General features: G+C 36.2%; 1 protein-coding gene and 1 pseudogene across 2 annotated transcripts in view; one reads left to right on the top strand and one right to left on the bottom strand.

Annotated features, from left to right (window-relative positions):
- The window catches only part of HECW2 (HECT, C2 and WW domain containing E3 ubiquitin protein ligase 2), a 318,168-nt gene that overhangs the window by 218,883 nt on the left and 78,011 nt on the right, over positions 1 to 21,274 (top strand). For both annotated transcript variants that reach the window (XM_039844303.1, XM_039844304.1), the window contains one exon: positions 7,837 to 8,022. In XM_039844303.1, coding sequence (XP_039700237.1) covers positions 7,837 to 8,022 — 186 coding nt within the window. The remainder of the gene's footprint in view (positions 1 to 7,836; positions 8,023 to 21,274) is intronic.
- LOC120587875 (uncharacterized) lies at positions 10,708 to 10,823 on the bottom strand (annotated as a pseudogene).

The raw sequence follows: 21,274 nt of genomic DNA, 5'->3' as shown, positions 1-21,274 counted from the left end.
CTTTGGACTTGCAGTCAGATAACACAAGTTTTCCTTTGATGTTTGTTCATTTGTCATGCATTTGCTCAACCAATATTTATTAAACATTTATGATTGCCTGGTACATTCTAGACTCTGGGGATAGAGTGGTAAATAAGATAGATAGAATGGAGTAAAGATAACAAACTAGTGAACAAGAAAAGATAATTCAGATAGTGCAATGTAGCATGAGGCAACTGAAACAGTATAGGTGACCGGGCTAGGGTGACTTGCAGATAAGTTACTGGGAGTGCTGGCTTTAGATCGGATGGATGGGAAGATCTCTCCAAGGGAGCTATATATTCAAGCTGTTGTAAAATGTCAAGTGAGTTAAAAATCCGGGAGCAGAACCTTCCTTGCCAAGGAAAAAAGAGCAAAGGTACGAGGGCACGAATGAGTTTATCGTGATACACAGTACAGTCAAAGGCGTGAGCGGGACTTTAGGAAGCGGGGCTTGTATGATTTGGCAAGGGGTTTGGGCTTTATTCTAAATGGAATTTATTCTAAAGGGATTTCCTATAGGGATGTAGTTTCAATTTTTAAAAGCTCCTTCCAGCTGTCGAGAATGGGTTTTAGAGGGAAAATAGGCATCAAGGAGATAAGTGAAAACACCCTGTAGTGAAACATGCAAAGGGCTTGGACTAGTGCAGTGGCAATGGAGATGGTGACAAGTGGATGAATATGGGACATAGTTGGTAGGGAGAGCTGAAATTTTTGCTAATAGATTAGAATGTGGGGATAAGAGAGAAAAACTTTAATAAAGAGCTACTGATTGAATTGTAGTGTTTGGGATTGGGGGTGGTGGTTTGCTGGTAAATGTTTAACCAATCTGCTCTCTGAAAGAAAAGTGTGTGCGTGTGTGCGTGTGTGTGTGCGTGTATGTATAAAATATACATATTTTACCAATGTAAAGCACATAATTTATAAATTATAAAATACGTTGAATACTTTTGTTGATTTTTGCCAAACTGTTTATCAGTAGTCAATCTGCATTTGTAACTGATGAACAAGTATAGTTCCAATATGAATGTTCCTGTTTGTTTATGTTCACAAAGCAAGACAACAGTGAAACAGGGGAGACACGTGTCAGAACTTTACACTTCTCTGTCAATGAGGCCAGCACTTCTTTGTTGAGCCAGATAAGAGTTTTCGAATACCAGACATGTATTTTTTTCATTTTTTAATGTGTGTGCTATTTGCAATGTAACAGCACAGTTTGAAGTGTAATCTATATTATTTTTAGCACTTTATTTTCTCCACCAATTTCTTTAGTCCAGACCTTATGTCTAGAAAAAGACAGCAAGCTTTTCCTGTAAAGGGCCAGAGTACATATATTCAGTTTTCGGGCCAAGGACAACATGTGAATGAACAGATTGGCTGTACTCCAACAAAACTTTGCAAACATAGCCAGCCAGTCTGTAGTTTACCACTGCTAGTCTAGAACCCACCAAATAATAGAAGGCCTGATTTGCAATTACCGATTTCTGTAGTGTTAATACTCCCACTACGGCCAATTTCAAGCTACCAATATGACCTCACTAAGCACCGAGTTCTATCTTCTCTATATGGGCTGCCTTTTTTTATACAAGTTTCTCATCATGGTAGAGTTTCAATTAAAGGCTGGATTCTTAGTCATTGGGTTGTGGTATAAGGCTGTGGTTTTTAAACTTGGTAGGCTTTTATAAATAAATGGATATTCTTGGTTTTCAAACATTAGAGATTCTGGTTCGCTAGGTATAGAGTGGATCCCAGGATTCTGTCTTTTTTTAAGGCCCCTTAAGTGATTCTGATATTTGTAGTCTGTGACCTGTAATTGCAGATTCTCTAGTATAAAGAGATGTTGCATTAAATGACCTCACTACCTTTGTCACAACCATGATTCATCAGGACTCATGACAACCGACTTACTTAAACTGTGTAAAAATACTCAGTAGCTTATTCATTTTTTGTTTAGTTTATTTTCCTGTTTTCTTTGGTTTTCCCATTTCTTTCCTCGGGCATGAGTTTAAAACTTATTTTGCTGGACAACCCATCTTAATTTTAAAATATTCTTTCTAAAGCATTTTAATTGTTTTCTTCCTCCTACTTGAATTGTAGTCATTACCGGCTTAAAAGATCATCCATTCTGTGCACCTGTGCATATCTATAAGATTTAAATTCCGTTGGGTTTTAGAAGGTTTATTTCCCTGATTTATGTATGGCAGGAATTAAAGTTGCTGGATTTTTCTCGCTGATGGTCTCAAGGTATGAATTTATGGGGATAAGTTGGCCAATTTTTTGTAAAGGGCATTACTTACTGGAATTTCTTTTCCTAGAGTAGCAGAATATGTTACAAAACCAACTTTAATTTACTTTCCTTATTTTAAGATTTATTATCTAGCCTTTTTTTCTTGAATTGTTTATGATCTATAACTGTTTCACTAGATTCTCTTTTTATATTACTGAAAATGTTCAGCATACAAAAGGAGTATATTAATTTAAAAGCTTTCCTAATTCTCTTTTTTTATGACTTGAAGATATCAGTTTATGTTGTAAGCTAGTCATGAAAAATAGATTTCATGTAGCAGTAATTTACCTCATCATCTTTATTGAAAAGAACAAAATTAAGGAAAACTGGAGAAATAAAATATTGGGTTTTTTTTTCTGTTTTGCATTATAGTTGCTTTAAGATATATTCTACTGCCCTCTATTGGTTGTGATTAGATTTCTTCCAAAATTGTCTTGATAAAACATTTCCCATGATAACTCAAAATTTAGTTATTAGTGTCATGCCTTTTATAGTTGGCATGCCTGTGTTTGTCTAATAATTGTCATATATAAATGTATTTATTATATGCAACTGAATAATGTTTTCAACATATATGCCAAATAGTTATTACTGTCATTTTAATAAGCTCCAGAAATACATTAATTCCATCATAAAAACTCTTTAGTACTTAACGAAGAAAAATATTGTCCCAAAATACATAAACTTATTCTTATAAATCAGGGATTCCTGCTATTGCAAAATAAATGAATTGATAATTTACAGTTAGTTTGGTCAATATATTAAAATTCCTCTCCATTTTACTGTTTAGGTCGATGATAAGAATGTAAAATCCCTGTGATTAAGAATATAGACAAACTGTAAGATAAAAATAAAAACAGACTGTGTAAGACAGGACTATTTCCACATCCTAGCATACATGGTATGGAAACAATGTTATTTGATTTTGTTTATAATAAATTCTGTTTAGTGAATAATATATACAGATGATCACATCTGTTCCCACATATGAGAGACATTTGTTATAGATGCAGTGATGATATCTTCCAAGCATAAATTCAGAATACCTATTCTTAATGAAGGATTTTCTAAATATGAGTGATATATTTTATTTAGCAGTAATGTGCTTACCTGTATTATGGAACAGAACAGAATTAGATGAAATCAACACCAGGTCAAGTAATCCAGGACATATGGTCACCATAAAACTAAAAACAAAAACAAAAACCCTGCCACAAAAAGAAAAAAAGGATTATTATTTGCATTGGTTGTTTGATAAGAACTGAATGTTTACACGTAATTTTCTTACTCTGCTGCCAAATGGCAGAAACATTTTCCTCAACTCCTTTAAATATTTTTCATTTGTAACATCTCAAACACTTAACCAAACAAAACACATTAAGCTCTAAGGAGTGCTATTTTAACAAAATTTCACTAGAGAAATTCAGTTGATCATTCAGTTGATCACTCACTCAGCTGTCAAGTGTTTATTTCTTGCTAGGAAGACAAGAATCAACCAAGAAGTTTGAGAAAAGCAGTTTTGGAATAGAGAAAGACTAACTGAAAAGGATATTATTTTAAATCACATCAAAGGAAAACAAAACCTGTGCTGTTTAGAGTTCATTCAGAGGGGCTCTGTCCACTATTACCAACTGCCAACTGGACTTAACTGCTTGTGTTCACACATGACAGCTTCACAGGTGACACCATTCTGTGCAATATCATGAGTCTGTGCTCTGAAGTAAGCCCCATTTTGCCCTTCTCGAATCTACTTTTATTTCAAGTAGAAAATCACACCCCTTTATTGCACCTTTTTCTAGAATATTAAAACAAAACAAAACATCAGTTCAAACAAAGAAAAGGATTCTCACCCAGTTAGAATCACTGAACCCCAGAGACAGAATAAATAACTTTTTTCTCTTAACTCACACCTCTGTCGATGGCAGTTTATATGAAGACTAAATTCTTTCAATCTGATCTCACCTGTTTAGTGTTTCTCGACTCCTTGGACCACTCTCATCCTTAGCTCTGCTAGTTCTATCACTGTATTTCAGTATTTGTACTGCCATTGTGGCCTTTGGTTTCCAAACTCTACTTTCTGCCTTCAATTTCCAAACTCTACTTTCTTCCTCCCACCTCCCCCTATAATTTTCCTTCTCCATCCGTTTGAGTGATCAGGCCGTGCTCATTTCAGTATCTTCGGGGTTTAGAGTAGGGCTTAGCACCCAATTTATCAAAAGTTATGTACCCTTCTTTAGATAAGAATTCTGGCCCAAGATCTTCAAAGACCTCAAAAGTAGAAAACAATTTTATTACTATCATTCATGTTATAACATAGGTATGGTAGTTATAATCCCTTATGTGTTCTTTTACTTACTTCTATTCTATATTTTTATAGTGATTTTTACTTCTACAAATCACATTTATATCCTTTGTTTGATTGGATTTGAATCCTACACACTTGTGAAGAAGGCAGGATAGTTATTATTACCCCATCTTACAGTTGAGTAAATTGAGGCAGAGGTTAAATGACTTCTTTCTCTCTGTCAATGAATGATAGGGCTGTGACTAGAATCTTTACCACAGTTTTGTATGAACTGGAGTATAAATATCCTTTCTGAACCAAATTTCACAGAAAGGATATTTATACTCCAGTTCATATATATACATAAACTGCAATATAAATATATGTTTATAAATAGTATACATATTGAATAAACATATATAAAATATATTCAAAATAGAATAAGCATGTGTATATAAACAGGTGTAACTATATGTTACGTGTATATACATATGTAAACATAAATTAACATGTATATGTAAACAAATTATGTATAGTTTCTTAATAAAAATTTAGAGGTCTAGAGGGATGTTCCTGTTTGCAATAAGTGTTTTTTATAGCCCCTAATAGTCATGTGCATGTTATTCAGACTTGAAAAACCTATAATTCTAAAGGTTGTTTGCTAGTTACTAATGAGAGAAATCTTTCTTGCACTTAATTTACTTTGGTAGATATTTTTTTGCAAAGATCACTCGAATGTGGCACTATATTACATGTCTCATTGAGTAGAGAGGAGGAAGATGAAAGGACATAATTAATTATAAGACGAGTCTAAAGCCTTCGATGCTTAAAGAGCTGTCCAACCCCAGAGAATTACTTCAAGCCTGAGGCTTGGATGGATTCCCTCGCCTAATTATCATTACTTCTTGCCCTAATGAAATTCTGCTTCTTTTCTTTAGCGAAGTGAAGAGCATTTCTGGTGCTTTGGATAAAGAATCAGGATGTGGCCTATTAATTTATTTTAATCAGGGAGGGAGGAGTGGGGGTGGGGGTCAAGAGATATACCTATTTAGAACAACAGTTAATCTAATGATTTATCTGACAGAATTATTCCACTCTAAATTGTCCCCAAAGAGACTTATTAGGGAATATGAATTGAAAGCTCATTACCATCACCTCCACACACGTTAGTGTGATCTCAGGTCTCTAAGCTTGCGATGGCTTATGTGAAAATATACTAGCAGCACAAAGCCAAATGCAAAAAACACATGTCTTGCTGATTGTATGTTAAACTCCAAGGTAGGGTCAGCCACAGGCTAAACTATTAATTAGCTTATGTTTGTCTCTGACAAACCTGCGACCTCTTTTATTAGTCTCCTTTGCTTTCATGGTATCACCTTCTTATTCTCTCATGATCTCTAATTGCCCAGAACCCCTGCTTAGGCCTGCTTGGTTTGGCAGTACTCTGTGCTCTGAACCTCACAATTTCTCACAGCCATCAAAACCTCCTTTTCTTCAGGTTGAAATATAACCCCAAAATATTTTATACTCGGCGTATTAAGGAACTAGTATACTAGTATTTGAGGAAAGTTCAATGTGCTCTTCCTCTCTCCTTCCGTTTTGTTTTAATAGGGAAAAAATATTTTAATGCAAAGTGAAAAGTATGTAATGATGGTGAATCAATCAGAATAACTATATAATGGTTATTTTATGTACTTTAGGTTACATGTCAATAATGGCAAATAACACATCTCAGTGACTTAAGCTAACAAATGTTTGTTTTACATTCCAAATTGGGCCCAGCCTGGGGAGCAGCCACCATTTCAAACTTTGCCAGTTGTTGTGCCAAAGGAAAGAAAGCTGTAGAAGGACTCACACCGGCAATAAATGTTCTGACCTAGACATGACACATCTTGAGGGACCCCAGAAAATTAGGAGCAATGTTGACGGTCCTCATACTCGTTCATCTTTTATTGTCAATGGCTACCACAGTACTGGGCACAGCAAAGACAATGAATGTTTATTAAAATGAAGTGATTTTCAGGGATTCTGGTTCCTTTTGGGTTTGGCTTTGTTTGTCTTAAACTGAAATAAATAACAGAACCTATGATGTAAAACCTGAAGGCCTCCAGATTCAGTGTAGTGTCCCTGGGACACTAAAGGTAGGAGGAATTCAAAGCCCTTTGAATCTATCTGAGAAGAATAGAATTCCAGGCTTATATCATTCAGGGCCAGGTCAGTTTCATAAATATCATATTTCTTCTGATGATTCATGGAAATAGCTCCACACAGTTATTACTTTTGTACTCCTTGGTGCATGGTATTGTGCAGTGAATATTTGTTGACTGACTTATATGTGGACAGACCATGGCTTATGGTCAGTTTTTAGAATCTTCTTTAAGCATCAGAGATGAAGTCTTAGCATCTTTGACAAAACAATCACTTTTTTATGTGGTTGTTTAAGTGGAATTTTATTAAATGTGCACTTTGATCATATAGTCCAGCCATATAAATACATAGGAACAATAGAGAGAGAAAGAAAAAAAAAAAAACAAGATATGTAGTTCAGGAAGTTCTATTTACCATTCCATCCACTGAAAGTGTGAGATGAAGAACCTCAATCTACCATGGTCTCAGTTGAACACGACTCAACTGTGAGAGCAACTGAGCCCATTGCATGTACTTCTGATATCCAAATATATGGCCAAGCATTTTTCCCTACAATTTGACTTCTAAATGTATGCCCACTGCTTCATGTGGCATTCACTCAAATAACCAATAATCTGTACCAATGCTGGAGGGAAAACTGGCTATGTTGGGGCTCGCTGTGAGGTGGTCTGTTTGTCTCCAGCATGGTGTGATTTTGACTGTATGTATGTGTGTCTGTTTGCCTAAAAGCAACTTTAGGACCTAACATCCCCTATAAAATGAGACTCCACAGCATTCTTATTCATCAGAGACCTAGACGTCATTGGCGAATATAGACAGACCTTACTTTCTGACCTTACAAAATAATATAGACAGACTACAGAAAGTAAGGTCTGTCTATATTCGTCATTGGCGAATATAGACAGACCTTACTTTCTGTAGTCTGTCTATATTATTTTGATTAAAATATTTTGCTCTGTCTGCTGTTTCCATGTGTATATCTAGAGTTATGTTGAAGCCTACATACCCATAAGTAGACTAGATATACCCACGTATAGTATACATGTTGCTTTTGCATGTCACAATTGGTTTAACATTAGCTCTCCATCCTTTTCGCCAGAGTGCCTACCGCATGTTTACAAACAACACGTGTTTGAAGCACATGATCACCAAAGTCCGGCGGGACACCCACCACTTTGAACGCTACCAGCATAACCGGGACCTTGTGGGATTCCTCAACATGTTTGCAAACAAACAGCTGGAGCTGCCGAGGGGCTGGGAAATGAAACACGATCATCAGGGCAAGGTAACATGAATTACTGGGGGGGAAGCTGTTGAGTGACTGGGGGCTGCCTGTGACCTTGACACTTGGCTCTGCCCTTCAAGAGAGGGCTGAAAGCCCTTTGTGTGGTGAAACAGTCCATCTCCTGGTTTGAGTGAAACTTGGACAAGCAGATTGTTATTACAAACAGTTAAATTACACTGTTTTGAAGTAGTGCATGCAGTGGACAGGTGTGAGGGCACTTGTTCACCATACACTCACTTTTGCCTGGATATTCTTCTCTCTGTAATCTCTCACCATTTTCTGCTGATTAGAGAAAAGATTTTGTAGGAAATGACACTTCCTTCTCCCTTGCTAAATAGCTTGTGTTATGAGTAGTTGAATAAAAGTTGTATTGTTTGGCGAAGGTGGCTAGGAGGTTGCTAAGCAACTGCCCAAGGTGTGTCTTTGTGACGCTGTCTGGGCTTGAGCCTCAGTCTTGTTGGTTTAAAACCTGATTTTGTTAGCACATTAAATAAGACTCATAAATTGATTAATTTATGATGAGACATATGTAGCTGTTTCTCACAGGCCAGAGTAACCACATGTGTATTTCTTTTGTAGACAGATGAAGCTGGGTTATAATCAGAAGGTTGTTAGATAAGTATGAAATCAGAATGAGAAATTTAGTAATTTTTATAAGGTGTTCCTTTATTTACTTAGCTCTTGTTTAGCACTAACTATGAGCCATGAACTGTTTAAGCTTTTATATATTTAAGCTCTTAACAACAACTCCATAAGGCAGTACTATTATAATTATTGGCAAGGAGCTTTAGGTCCAGAGTGGTTCAGTGACTTGCCGAGTGTCACAGAGATGGGCAGCGACTGAGCTGTGCTCTAACCCAGGCAGTCTGGTTTAAGGGTCCATGCTTTTAACCATGACATTATGCTCTCCAAGTAGTAACCAACCTCAGTTTCCCTGTCTGTAAAGAAACTTGAAATATGTGGTTCGTAAGGTGAGGAGGATTAAAATAATACGATATTTAAGGTAACTGTGCTTGACTCATTCATTCAATAAATATTTATTGAGTACCTATGCAAATTACTAATAAGCCAACTACTTCATACAACTGCCATTCTCCTGGAAAGAGATGGGCAGTAAACAAATAAATACATAGCATGCCAAGAGCCTGTTAATGCCATGATTTAAAAGAAAGCAGGGATCTAAGAAAAGGCAGAAGTGGAGACTTATTTTATATAGGGTGGCTGGGGAAGGCCTCACAGACAAGGCTATACGTGAACAGAGACCTGAACGAAGTGAGGAGAAAACCATATCGGAGGAAGAGCATTCAAGGTGAATGATATGTGTAAAGTACTCAGTAAATGCCATTCTCCTCCAAAGTACCCTCTAGCAATACTGCCACAGTAGCATCTTATTTATCCTGAACTCAGCTTCCAACAATCTCATCTGAGAACCTATAAACAGTCAAAATAGGTGTTACAAAGTGCATGTATTTTAATGCATGAGAGGAGCGCTCAGATTCTCATTGAAACTATTAATTTTTTTTCTGTAAATCTTTTTAATAAACCTCTAATTCCCAGCCCAGAAAAGATTAGATGTGGCAAGCATGAAAGTTAGGATAGGTGAAAGAGAATGGTTTTGTGATTATGTCCCTCGATCGCAGGTAAAATGGCACTGTATCAGTCAGGTGGGCATGGCAATTAAGGACTTTGAAAAAAACACTGATGGAGTTATCCCTGGGTATACAAGAGCAATAGCATACCTAGAATTCAGTTCTGTTCTCAACTCTGACATTTACCTGGTGTCATGAAGAACTGTACTCATTAGAGAACTATGTCCAAAGAAAACCAAGTTGCTATAATACTACATATATTTCTACTTTGTGTAGAGACTTAACTTGCTACATCATTTTGTATCTTTAGCTAAAGGGGATTGGGAACTTGTAGTGTACACTAGAAGTGGAGGAGATAGTCTCTTTCTACCAGTCATAATTTGCTAGACACGCTTCAGGAGAGAGCTTATTAATAACCTCTGGACCTTGAGAAAAGTTTAAATTGCATTTAGGATACTGTTTAAGATGAATTATGATGAATTATTAAGAACAAGATTTGTCTCATAGCTTTTATAAAAGTGTTGATAGTTAAACAGTGGTAAACATTATCTCACCTCCGTGGGTAACACAGCTATCCATCTTATTCCCTGAGGGCTTTGGACTCATGTGGGGGTTTTAACCTAAAGTTGCAGGCATTGTAAAGAACCCTGAAAGTGGGCTGGTAGATAGCTGACCTCATAATCTACTGGTAGATTTGCAGTTGAATGCTGTTTGGTGTGCAAGGACCCCTGTCTTATGGTCAAAATTGATTATCAGACAGGCCTGAAAGCTTATCACTTTAGCCTGACCTCTCTGCTTCATGACTTAGGATTTTAACAAGATTTCTAACTAAGTGGGACACCTTAACTAAAACAGATATACCTCCCTGTGACTTCTTCCTATCCTTCCTTTACAAATGACTGGCTTCTGATGAACTAAAATAACTTAAAAGAACATTTGGGAGAGGCTCGCGCTGTGTCTGTGTTTGGTTGCGCTGCTTTTGACTGCACTTTAGAAGTTGTAGCTTCCATCTTCCAGGCAGCTAATAGGTTTTCTTCCATGCCCTGAAATTTTAGCCTCCCTTTTATTTATTTACTTATTTTATTATTATTATTTATGCCTACAGCACCTGGTCTTCCTAGGTGGTCTCTCATCCAAGTACTAACCAGGCCCGACCCTGCTTAGCTTCCGAGATCAGACATTGGGCTTGTTCATGGTGGCATGGCCATAGACCATGGACCATCTCTCCACTGGGGCACAAACCCAGGACTTTCTGCATGTAAAGCAGATGTGCTAACCGCTGCACTATGGAACCATGTCCTAGCTTCCCTTTTATCAATGAATTGCTTTGCTTCCAGAAAATTTAAAGGGGTGAACTTTTTTTTTATTTACTATAATAACAAAAGCTTTTAAATATTATTAAGTTATTTTCTACAATGATGAGTGATTTCTAGAATCGACATGGAATAAGATGTCCAAATCTTCATCTGCATGAAATGATTCTTAAAAGGAATGTTCTCAGATTTAGTCTTTCAGGCTTATGAAATTTGGTTCTATGTCCTCTTCTCAAGTGCAACATCTTCCTTTCATGTTTCATTTAGTCATTCAACATACTTTCGAATGCCTGCTGTGTGCATGCCACTGTGATAACAATGATAAAAGCTAACACTTAATGTAGCATTATGTAACATGTAACATTGACTATGTACTAGATGATGTTATAAGCACTTAGATTAGTTCCTTTCATGCTCATAGCAGCCTTATAGATAGCTGCTAGGTTTATCCACATTTCATAGAAGAAACTGAGGCACAGCATAGTTAAGTGAATTGACCAGCATCCCACAATTAGCAAGCGATAGAATTGAATTTGAACCCAAGAAGTCTAGCTCCAGAGTCTGTGCTCTTATACTGCCTTTCTCCAGTGAGTTGGGTGAATGGATATCTTCAGCAATTATAATGAAGGTAGTAAAAGGTGCTGTGGAGAAGGTGGGGGCTTTCGGACACATCCTCGAAGGGTAGTGCATTGGATGGGTTGCTCCTAACTTTCCAGGTGTAAGCGATCGGTCCTTTCTTGAATCCCATATAATTTTACTTGCATGGTTTCATGACATCTGTCCCCATCTGTCTCATGGTATAGTTCTTCCCAAACAGATGATCCCCTTCTCGGGAGTTATTATATTTATTTTTTAATTACCCCCTTTTCTACTCCAGTGCTTTTCACATAGAAGGTGCTCAGAACAAGTTTGATGAATGACTGTAACTCGTCACCAGTAGTTTCACTGTTATTCAATAATCTTTGCTTTGGACAAATGAAGCGGCTGCCAGCCTCCCTCCCCACTCCAACTCCCTCCTGTGCTCTCACCAGAAGTAGCACCTAGATTTGCCCCATTTGTCTTCACTTAAAGTTATCTTGGATTTTTCACATTACATGTTTGAACAAGGTAGTGATTATGCTTGCAGTTTAGCTGTCTTCAATTTTTTCTAATTACTTAAGTGCAAGGGTTTAAATTGGGTGAGATTTCACAGGATTCTAGATCTGGTATGCTCTTTTGGGGAGTTTTAGGGTGAAAAACATCCTCGACTCACATAGAAGAAGTAAAATTTTTAAAAATTAACCATTAATTAAAGAATAAGAACAGAATATTGGGCCTTGCTAGGTAATATGGTGATGATGGTGATGACAATGATAATGATGATACCTGCATTTATTCAACTCGTACTATGTGCCAGGCACTGTACTAGATACTTTTCTATGGATCATCTTATTTATACTTAATGGCACTTTATGAGGTGGGTATTATTATTATTATTATCCACATTTTACTGAAATTTAGGGATATTAAATGATGTGTGTATTAGCAGGCAAGGAAGGAATCCAGGATTCAGACTCTAGTAGTGTGACTCTTAAGCACTGCACTGTACTGGGAGGGATTCCCTTTGGAAATGAGAGATGCTTTATCATCCCAAGGAAGAAGAGTTTCAGGCCAGATGCTGAGATTACTGGTATCCTTGAAGGCTGAATGACATGTAAAGGTATTGATTAAATCACTGGTGCTCTGGCAAAGACCATATCACCAGAAACACATACTTGGCTCCATGCTTAAATATCACAAAGTCTTTATGGCATTCTTACATACTAAGGGCACATGGAGTTCACACACACTGATGGCTTATGAGATGTCAGGCTCTGTATTAGATGCCAGGCTCCATGCTAAGGATATTAGTTCATTTAATTTTCACAATAATCCTATGGAATAGCTTTTATTATAGATGAAAGAAAACAAAGCTCAAAGAGGTTAAGTGTGCAAGTAAACTCTTAGATACAAATCCATGTCTTTATTCAAAACCCGTAATAATTTTTCTAGGCAACATAAGTCTAGAGCTCACTGGCCATTAACCACCTAACTTGAAATAATGTCATTTAAATTTACTGGATCCGAGTTTCCTTATCTCTACAAATTAGTAGGTTGATCATCTTTTCATGTGCTCATTGACCATTTGTAAATCTTCCTTGGAAAAATGTGTGTTCGAAGTCTTTGCCCATTGGGTTATTTATTTGTTTTACTGAGTTGTAAGAGTTTTTTATATTTTTTGAATATTAGTCCCTTATCAGATGTATGCTTTGCAAATATTTTCTCCTGTCCTGTGAATTGTCTTTTCACTGTCTTGATGGTATTTTTTATAGCACAAAAATTTAATTTTGATGTAGCCCAGTTAATTTGTATTTCCTTCTGTAGCTTGCGCTTTTGGAGTTATTTCTAAGCAAGCATTATCTAACTCAAGGGCACAAAGATTTACCCCTGTGTTTTCTTCTAAGTTTTATAGTTTTAGCTCTTACATTTAGATCTAGGATTCATTTTGGGTTAATTTTTTTGTATGGTGTCAGGTAAGGGATTCAACTTTTTTTGCCTGTAGATATCTAGTTGCCCCAACACGTTTGTTAAAGACTGTTCTTTCCCATTGATCTTATTAGTTATTAGGAAAATCCAAATCAAAGGCACAGTGAGACTCATTTAATCGGCCATAAAACAAAACAAAACAAAACAAAACAAAACAAAACAAAACAGTAGAAAATGGTAAATGTTTGCAAGGATGTGGAGAAATTGGAACCCTCATCTATTGCTGGTGGTAATATAGTGCAGCCGCTTGGAAATGGTTTGACAGTTCCTAAAAAAAATGTTATACAAAGAGTTGCTACGTGATCCAGCAATTTCACAAGTAGGCATATATGCAAGAGAAATGAAAATATACTTCCACACAGAAACATGTACACAAATGCTCACAGTAGCATTGTTCATAATAGCCAAAGAGTAGAAACAACCCAAATGTCCATTAACTGGTAAATGGATAAATGTGATAGATTCATACAATGGAACGATATTTGACAATACGAAGGAATGAGGTACTGCTGATACACCATAGAGGAACCTTAAAAATATTCACTGAGTGAAAAAACTAGTCACAAAAATCACATATTGTAATATTCCATTTATTTGAAATGTCCAGAATAGATAAATCTATAGAGATGTGAAGTAGATTTGTGGTTTCTTTGTGTTGCACAGGGACTGGGGAGTAAATGCTAATGACTATAGAGTTTCTTGAGGGGTGGAGATGTTCTGAAATTATGGTGATGGTTGCACAATCCTGTGTATATATATATGAAACAATGAATTGCAAGCTTAAAATGGGTGAATTGTGTCGTATTTAAATTACACTCAATAAAGCTGTTTAAAAAATTAATAGGTGGGATAAGAGAAAGGTCAGCATTCCCTTTTTAGCTCCTAGATTCCATAGATCTCTGATTCTGCAGTCTTGATGTTTGAATAGTATGGTTCCCAACTGGATTCGCTATCAAATATGTAATACTTTTGGCTTTTAATTACATTTGGAAAGGTCTCCTTCAAATTCGATAGTGTGTTTTAATCAATATTTTGTTCCATTTCTTGATTTCCTTAATTATTTTGATTCTGTAATAGCGGAACTGGCAATTAAGCCAGTTTTCATTTCATGCAGGATTGTCCTTTTGAGACTGTACTGTGATCAACATCTGTGTATATTTGTTAAGTCGAAGGCCTAGAATTTTCACCTAACATAGAGGACACATTTGACTTGCCTTATTTTGAAATAAAACATGTAAGCAAAGAAAGCAGCCCCATACAGAAAAATTTTTCAGCTTGCTTCTTATTGTAATAACTTTTAAATTTTTGTACACTCTCAGGAGTATGAAAATCAAGGGTAATTTGGGATCTGGGTTACAGTGTTGATATAGACTATATTTTTATAAGAAATAGCATCAGTAGTATTAAAATATGAGTTAAAAATGCTTATGGTTCTTGGCTGGGTTTGATCATTAGTATGTGCTCACGGGGATAATGTATCTGGAAGATGAATATGAGCTTTAATAAAGAAAACCAAATGTTATTTAACTTAGGAGTCTCTCTCTCTCTCTCTCCTTCTTCTTCCCTCCCTTCCCTTTTCTCCTTTCCCCTTCTTTCTTTCTTTCCTTCCTTCCTTCCTTCCTTCCTTCCTTCCTTCCTTCCTTCCTTCCTTCCTTCCTTCCTTCCTTCCATCCTTCTTTCCTTCCTTTCATCCTTCTTTCCTTCCTTCTCTTTTTTCCTTTCCTTCCTTCTTTTTTTCTTTTCTTTCATGCCATTATTAACTGAATGGATTTGAGAAAATAATGCTGCAGTGGTGTCATGATTTCTGGATCCATCACTATCTGATCTGACCTCTGTGAACCTCAGTTTTTCCTACTGTGAGGATTAGTAACCTTTCTGGCTCCTGGAGCTGCAGTGAACATCAACTTTAATAACAGTGGGGTTACAAATGGAAGAAAATGGAAGAAATGGAAGAAAACTATTAGTGTTATAATTATCGCAACTTACTCAGTAATTGACTTAATATGACTTGAGTTACGGTGTAAAAGATAACAGCTGTATAATTTTAAACTTATACAGGTTTATAGTTTAGTTTGGAGAAAGCAAAGGTATGGAATATACAAAATATCTACAAAATAAAATAGGCCATTTTATTTTATTTTACATTTTGTATTTTCTTTATTTTTAGCCAGGAGTTATTGCTACCCAGCTTACCAAAATCTTGATTTGAATGGTTGGGTAGAAGTAAGGATATATAAAGAACAGTAACTAAAGAGTTTCATCTAGTTAGAGTTTTGTGAAAGTGTTAATTTGTTGTTAATGGCTAAATCCTTACTCTAATGGGAGAGACATAATGGTTTTATAAAGGATATACTGTAGGATTAGCAAATGTCCTATTCCTCTTCTTAACAAACTACTGATCTCCTTTAACCATGGCGATCCATGGCTTTTTCAAAGCAGACTTCCTTCTGTTGTCTTATTCTTTGTTATCCATGTTGTTCATAACACCGCAGGATAGTCCGTGCTCAGATGTTTGCTCCCACCTTAAAACCGTATAACAACCCAGAGCGGCCTCTGGTTCTTTACCACGAGTGCTCTCATTGTGATCATTCTGGTAGGTTTGTTCCCCTGCTGGATCAGTGGCCTTCTGCTCTGGTGGTTACATTCTCTATCAGCTATGGTCATGGAAGTAGAGTTTTTAAAACATGCTTAGCAAGATAATTTCCTCCTTAGAATGGGACCTGAAAACAGATCTAGACATTTGCACAGCATCATGTACATCCTATGTAAAGCCATTAAGCACCCCTCCTCAGACTGTCTTACCCTTAGGCCTCTCATTTGTAATGTGCACCATGCAGAGGGTTAAGGATGACAGAGAGTGATGCAAAACGACACGGATAATTAGAAAAATACTGTTAAGTTTGTTATTTCTTAAACTTACATAATTGGTTATAATTTGATTTAATTTTTAGAAAAAGTGTTATTTTTGATTCCCCTTTCAGATGTTAAGAATGGAATAACTTTTTTTTTTCCTGCCTCTTTATTTTATACTCTCAAACAATATTAACACAGGGTGTTTTCCCCAGCTCTTTCTACTTGGGCCTAAATTAAAATACTAAGAAACTTTGAGCTTTAAAAATGACATATGATAAACTTCATGTTTTCTTTTTTTAATAAAAATGAAAACGGTAACCATCTCCATATTGTAAAATGAGATGCCCTTTCCCATAGTTTCTTATGTTTTTCCTTATAAAAATCTTACGCTATCATATCGCCCAGCTAAACTAACATCCATTTCTATATCCAAACTTTGTAACTATAGGGGTTTGTGACTTTGGATGTCAGATCGGGGGTCTTGGTGACCATGGCAAGTGGCACTTATGGTTATGAGGATAGATTTTTAAAAGAGAACAAATGTTTGTACAGTGAAAGTTATCACAGTCTGAACCTACTTGAGGATTCTCTAATAGCCTGTGTGGCTGCAGAAGTTGTGCTGGCGATGATATAGAATCTCATTTAAATCCCCTATGAAGATGATGCCACAATTTATTGGGTCAGGTTCATCTCAATGAGTAAAATGCAACTTATTTTTTAGAGGTCTCTAGTGAATACCAAAAGTCTCTTAGCAGGATAAGTTCTGTACTTTGAAAAATACAGAGTTTTTCTTTTTTGGTCAATTTGATCACTACATTTATTATTTTTGTGGCACATCTCTTTAATTGCTTTGAAACAAGTAAAATCTCTTTGCAGTGGTTACTTGGTTTAATCACTTCAAGTTACACAGCAATCCAGGTGGAGATGGAACTAAATTCTAAATGTATGGACATAGCACTTGGTTTTTAGACAATCTCTTGCTCATTTTTAAGGTGGTAAAATGGTGTTAGATTTTTTTTAAAATGGCATAAATATAGACAAAAGGCAAATGTAAAGAATGTTTCTTGAGCAGTGTACCTTTTTGAATGAGAGAACAGAGCAGTGATTGGTTTTATGAATGTATTTCTAAATAGAAAGCTAGACCTATGCAATCTTGAAGGAATTCTTCAAGTATAGAGATGGACTTTATCTTATTTTAAACAATTGTCTTCATGACCTGCATTGTATCTTTTAAAAAATATATAATATGCTATTTTAAAATTTCATGGCAATGATCTTCTACTCCACCTAATATGGGCTGATTCGTAGAACTATTCTCAGTCTTCTATAGTGACGTGCTGATATATGTTTAACAACGATCTCTCCAGGGACAGTGTGAAGGAGGGCTGATTTGTAGCATTTGCCATTTTCCATGGTGTAAATTCTCCCACCATAGCCAGTTTCAGGCTGCCAGCATCACCGTCAGCCAGCTCACATATTACTTTAAAATTTCTTAAAATTTCTCTCATGAGCCAGGACAAGCCACCCCCAGGGCATTACTGGCTTATCTCTAATATTTCCAACACCTAAATATGGCCATTCTCAACATATAAACTCTCTCTTCTTTAGCTAACATTTTACATCTGAAGTGTTAGGGGATGTTGTACTTATTCACATCTAACCAACCAGCTGTTTCCAGAAATCTAGCCCAAGTACCATGATTCCTGTTTTCTCTCCTAGATCTCTGATTATAACAGTTTAACTAAATAACCTTCTTTAACTTTTGTGTGACTGATACAGATGTCATGAAATATATGGGACCACTACCTCCTTCTAATGAACCAAGTGGTAGAAAATGTAAGCATAACCATTTTTTATTTATAATGAACGGTATCATATAGCCTTTTTGATCTCCGCTGTTGGTAACGAGGTTCTGTTTGGGATATAATATAGAGAAAATAATAGCATATAATTCTTTATAATTGGAGAAATACTAGGGAAGTAGCCAGGAGCTGAGAAGAAATTTATATGTTGGAAGAGAGAGAATGTGTAAGTAAATACAACCTTTATAAAAATTAAAGTAGATTACAATGAACTTTTTTGAGCATTTCTAAGACTTTATACATTTGAGAAGCCAGAGTTAGAACAGATTCATTACACAGTACTTCTAACTTATAAATCGTTCTTCTTTCATTGTTTCCATAGCTGTTTAGAAAAAGAAAGATAGATCTGATGTTGTGTCTTTCTGTAGCGTAGTTACAAGTGCTTTTTGTTTTATTTTGTTTACATGGTCTTTTAATATGGATTTCTGGTTTGGCAGAATGTTAACTGGAAACAATTTCAAACTTCTGTAACTTAGATTTGTTGTGTTTGAGGTTGATATTTCTTCACAAATACTGATGGCTTTTTCTTTTCTTAAAATAATAGAAGCTTTAAAAAAAAAGAATTGTGTAAAGAGAGAAGTGTGTTTTGTTTGGCCTTGCTAAAATACCACTTGGCTCCAGCCAGCCCATATTTCCTGACTGTGACCATGCCCCAAAGCAGTGAAAGGATAGAAGTTTTTAAAACTGAGATTTAAGTGTGTGTATTTGCATTCCTTTCAGTTTTTGACTGTGCTGTTAGTCTTAGGTGGACCAGCACTGTGAAGCTTGAGTGAACTTCCTTAATGAAACTTAACAGTAGGGAATTGATGTTGTTCAAATTTGCTTTGCTAGTGGCTAATCTGAAAAAAGACTCATTTTTTTTGATGCAGTTGCTTTTTTCATGGCTTCTACATTCTCAACATGCTGTTTATCTAGACAGTATTTATTAACACATTAGATACTTTCATAAATAAAGACAGGCTATTCAAGAATAGTGACATAAAAAGTGACCCAAATTTTTTTATAAAGAGTATTAGGTCAACTTCATTACTGGCTTGAACTAGTTGGGATATCCTGTGGGAAAGTGATCCATTTCCCTGACATAATTGAATTGTGCGTCAGAAATAGAAATGGCAAGCTTAAAATTTGCACAGAGATTTTTCTATGTTTCCCTTCTGTTTGAAACTAGAATACATTTTTCACAACTCAACGGTGACCTGAGTGGTCCCCTTTATGTAGATAAAGCGAAGCACCAGGAAAACCTGTCTAAGGTCACACGGTGGACAGAGCAGAGCTAAAATGCATGCCGAGGAATTACTGCTTTGTGCCACATTCTGTTAGTGCTGTAGCTATGTGGTTTTGATAAAGGTCTGAATTGAGCCTTTCTTCCCGGTACTTGGCAGACTTAAAAAGCATGTGTAAACAATATACACATTCCATTTGACTCTGAAACTGAACTCCTCATGGGATACAAATAGCACCTACTCCACACCCACAGCCATGCCTTCAACAAGTTCACGATGCGAATTGTGCACAGTATGGACAGTTTGCTGTCTGGCAGCAGTCTTTTCAGCACTGAAACAGTGGTGAGTCCCAGCACTGTGAGTGGCTGTTATTGTCAGCCTAATTCAATAAATAATTAAATGCTTTTCTAAAATCAAGTACTGTGTTAGATGTGTAGGGAACAGGAAGAACATAAAAAGGAAAAGATGGCAGGTAAAAAGCAGAATGGAAAAAAAAAAGAGAGGAAAGAGGTACTGCTCAATGGGCTTTGGGGTCAGACAGAAAAACAAGTTCACATCCCAGCTTTAAAGGTTCCCAACTATACATGTCACTTAAATCGAGAACTGTTACGCATTTGTATTAAAGGTGAATGATAATGAGATATCATCATTTATTAAATAATAATCTTTATTTATAATAGTGATTGCTGGCTTATGTGTTCTTCTGTACTTTTAATTTTAGAAAGACCACATTTCATCTGCCTTGCTGAGACTTCAGTTTATCAGTTAGGATTTGGTTTGGCTGTATTGTAACAGAGACACATGCAAAGTTTAATATACAAGATATTATTCTCTCAAATAAAGAAGTTAAGAGACAGGAAGTCTATGACTTTTAAGGTGGTTCCTCAAGTTGTAAAATCCCTGGTTCCTTCCAGTTCTCTGCTCAGTTATTCTTCATCTTTATGGTTCATATGGCTGCTGGAGCTCCGGCAATTATATCTGTGTTTCGGGGAGCAAAATGGATGGAGAATAGAAGGATTTTAAAAAAAAAATTTATTTTAATTAGTTTCAAGTATACAGTACATTGGTTAGACATCTATATAGTTTGTAAAACAGTCCCCTCCCAATTACTCCCTCCCTCCCCTGACCCTCCACCTAGCCAACATATTAATGCTAACTGCATTCCCTATGCTGTGCTTCCCATCCCCGTGTCCATCCATCGGCTACTAATATGTACTTCTTTAACCCCATTCTCCCAGTCCCCCAAACTCCCCTCCCCTCTGTCCTTCACCAAATTGTCCACTATATTTGTGAGTCTGTTTTTGATTAGGTTCTTCTTTTTAATCCTTAGATTCCACATATAAGTGAAATCATACAGTGTTTATCTTTCTCTGACTTAAATACCTTCTAGGTCCATCAAAGCAATGTTTTTCCATCCCCTTCCTTTTAGTCTGTATTTTTAATCTGAAGCGAGTCTCTTATAGGCAACATGTAGGGGTCTTGTTTTCCTTTCCATTCATCCACTCTTTTAGTTGGAGCACTTAATTCTTTTCCATTTGAGGTACTTAAATTACCATTCTTTATTCCTGTTTTTGATACATGTTTTTTCTTCTTAAAGAAGTCTCTCCAACATTTCCTGTAATACAGGCTTGGTGGTGATAAATTCCTTCAGCTTATTTTTGTCTGGAAAGCTCTTTATCTATCCTTCAACTCTAAATGTTAGCTTTGCTGGATAAATTATTCTTGGTTGTATATCCTGAGTTTCATCCTGTCGAATATTTTTTGCCAAGCCCTTCTATCCTACATAGTTTCTTTTGAGAAATCAGCTGCCAGTCTTATGGGTGTTCCCTTGTAGATAATTATTTGTT

Source organism: Pteropus medius, unplaced genomic scaffold (genome assembly GCF_902729225.1).
Source record: "Pteropus medius unplaced genomic scaffold, Ma_sr-lr_union100, whole genome shotgun sequence".
Lineage (NCBI taxonomy): Eukaryota > Metazoa > Chordata > Mammalia > Chiroptera > Pteropodidae > Pteropus > Pteropus medius.
This window is presented reverse-complemented; position numbering and strand designations above follow the sequence as displayed.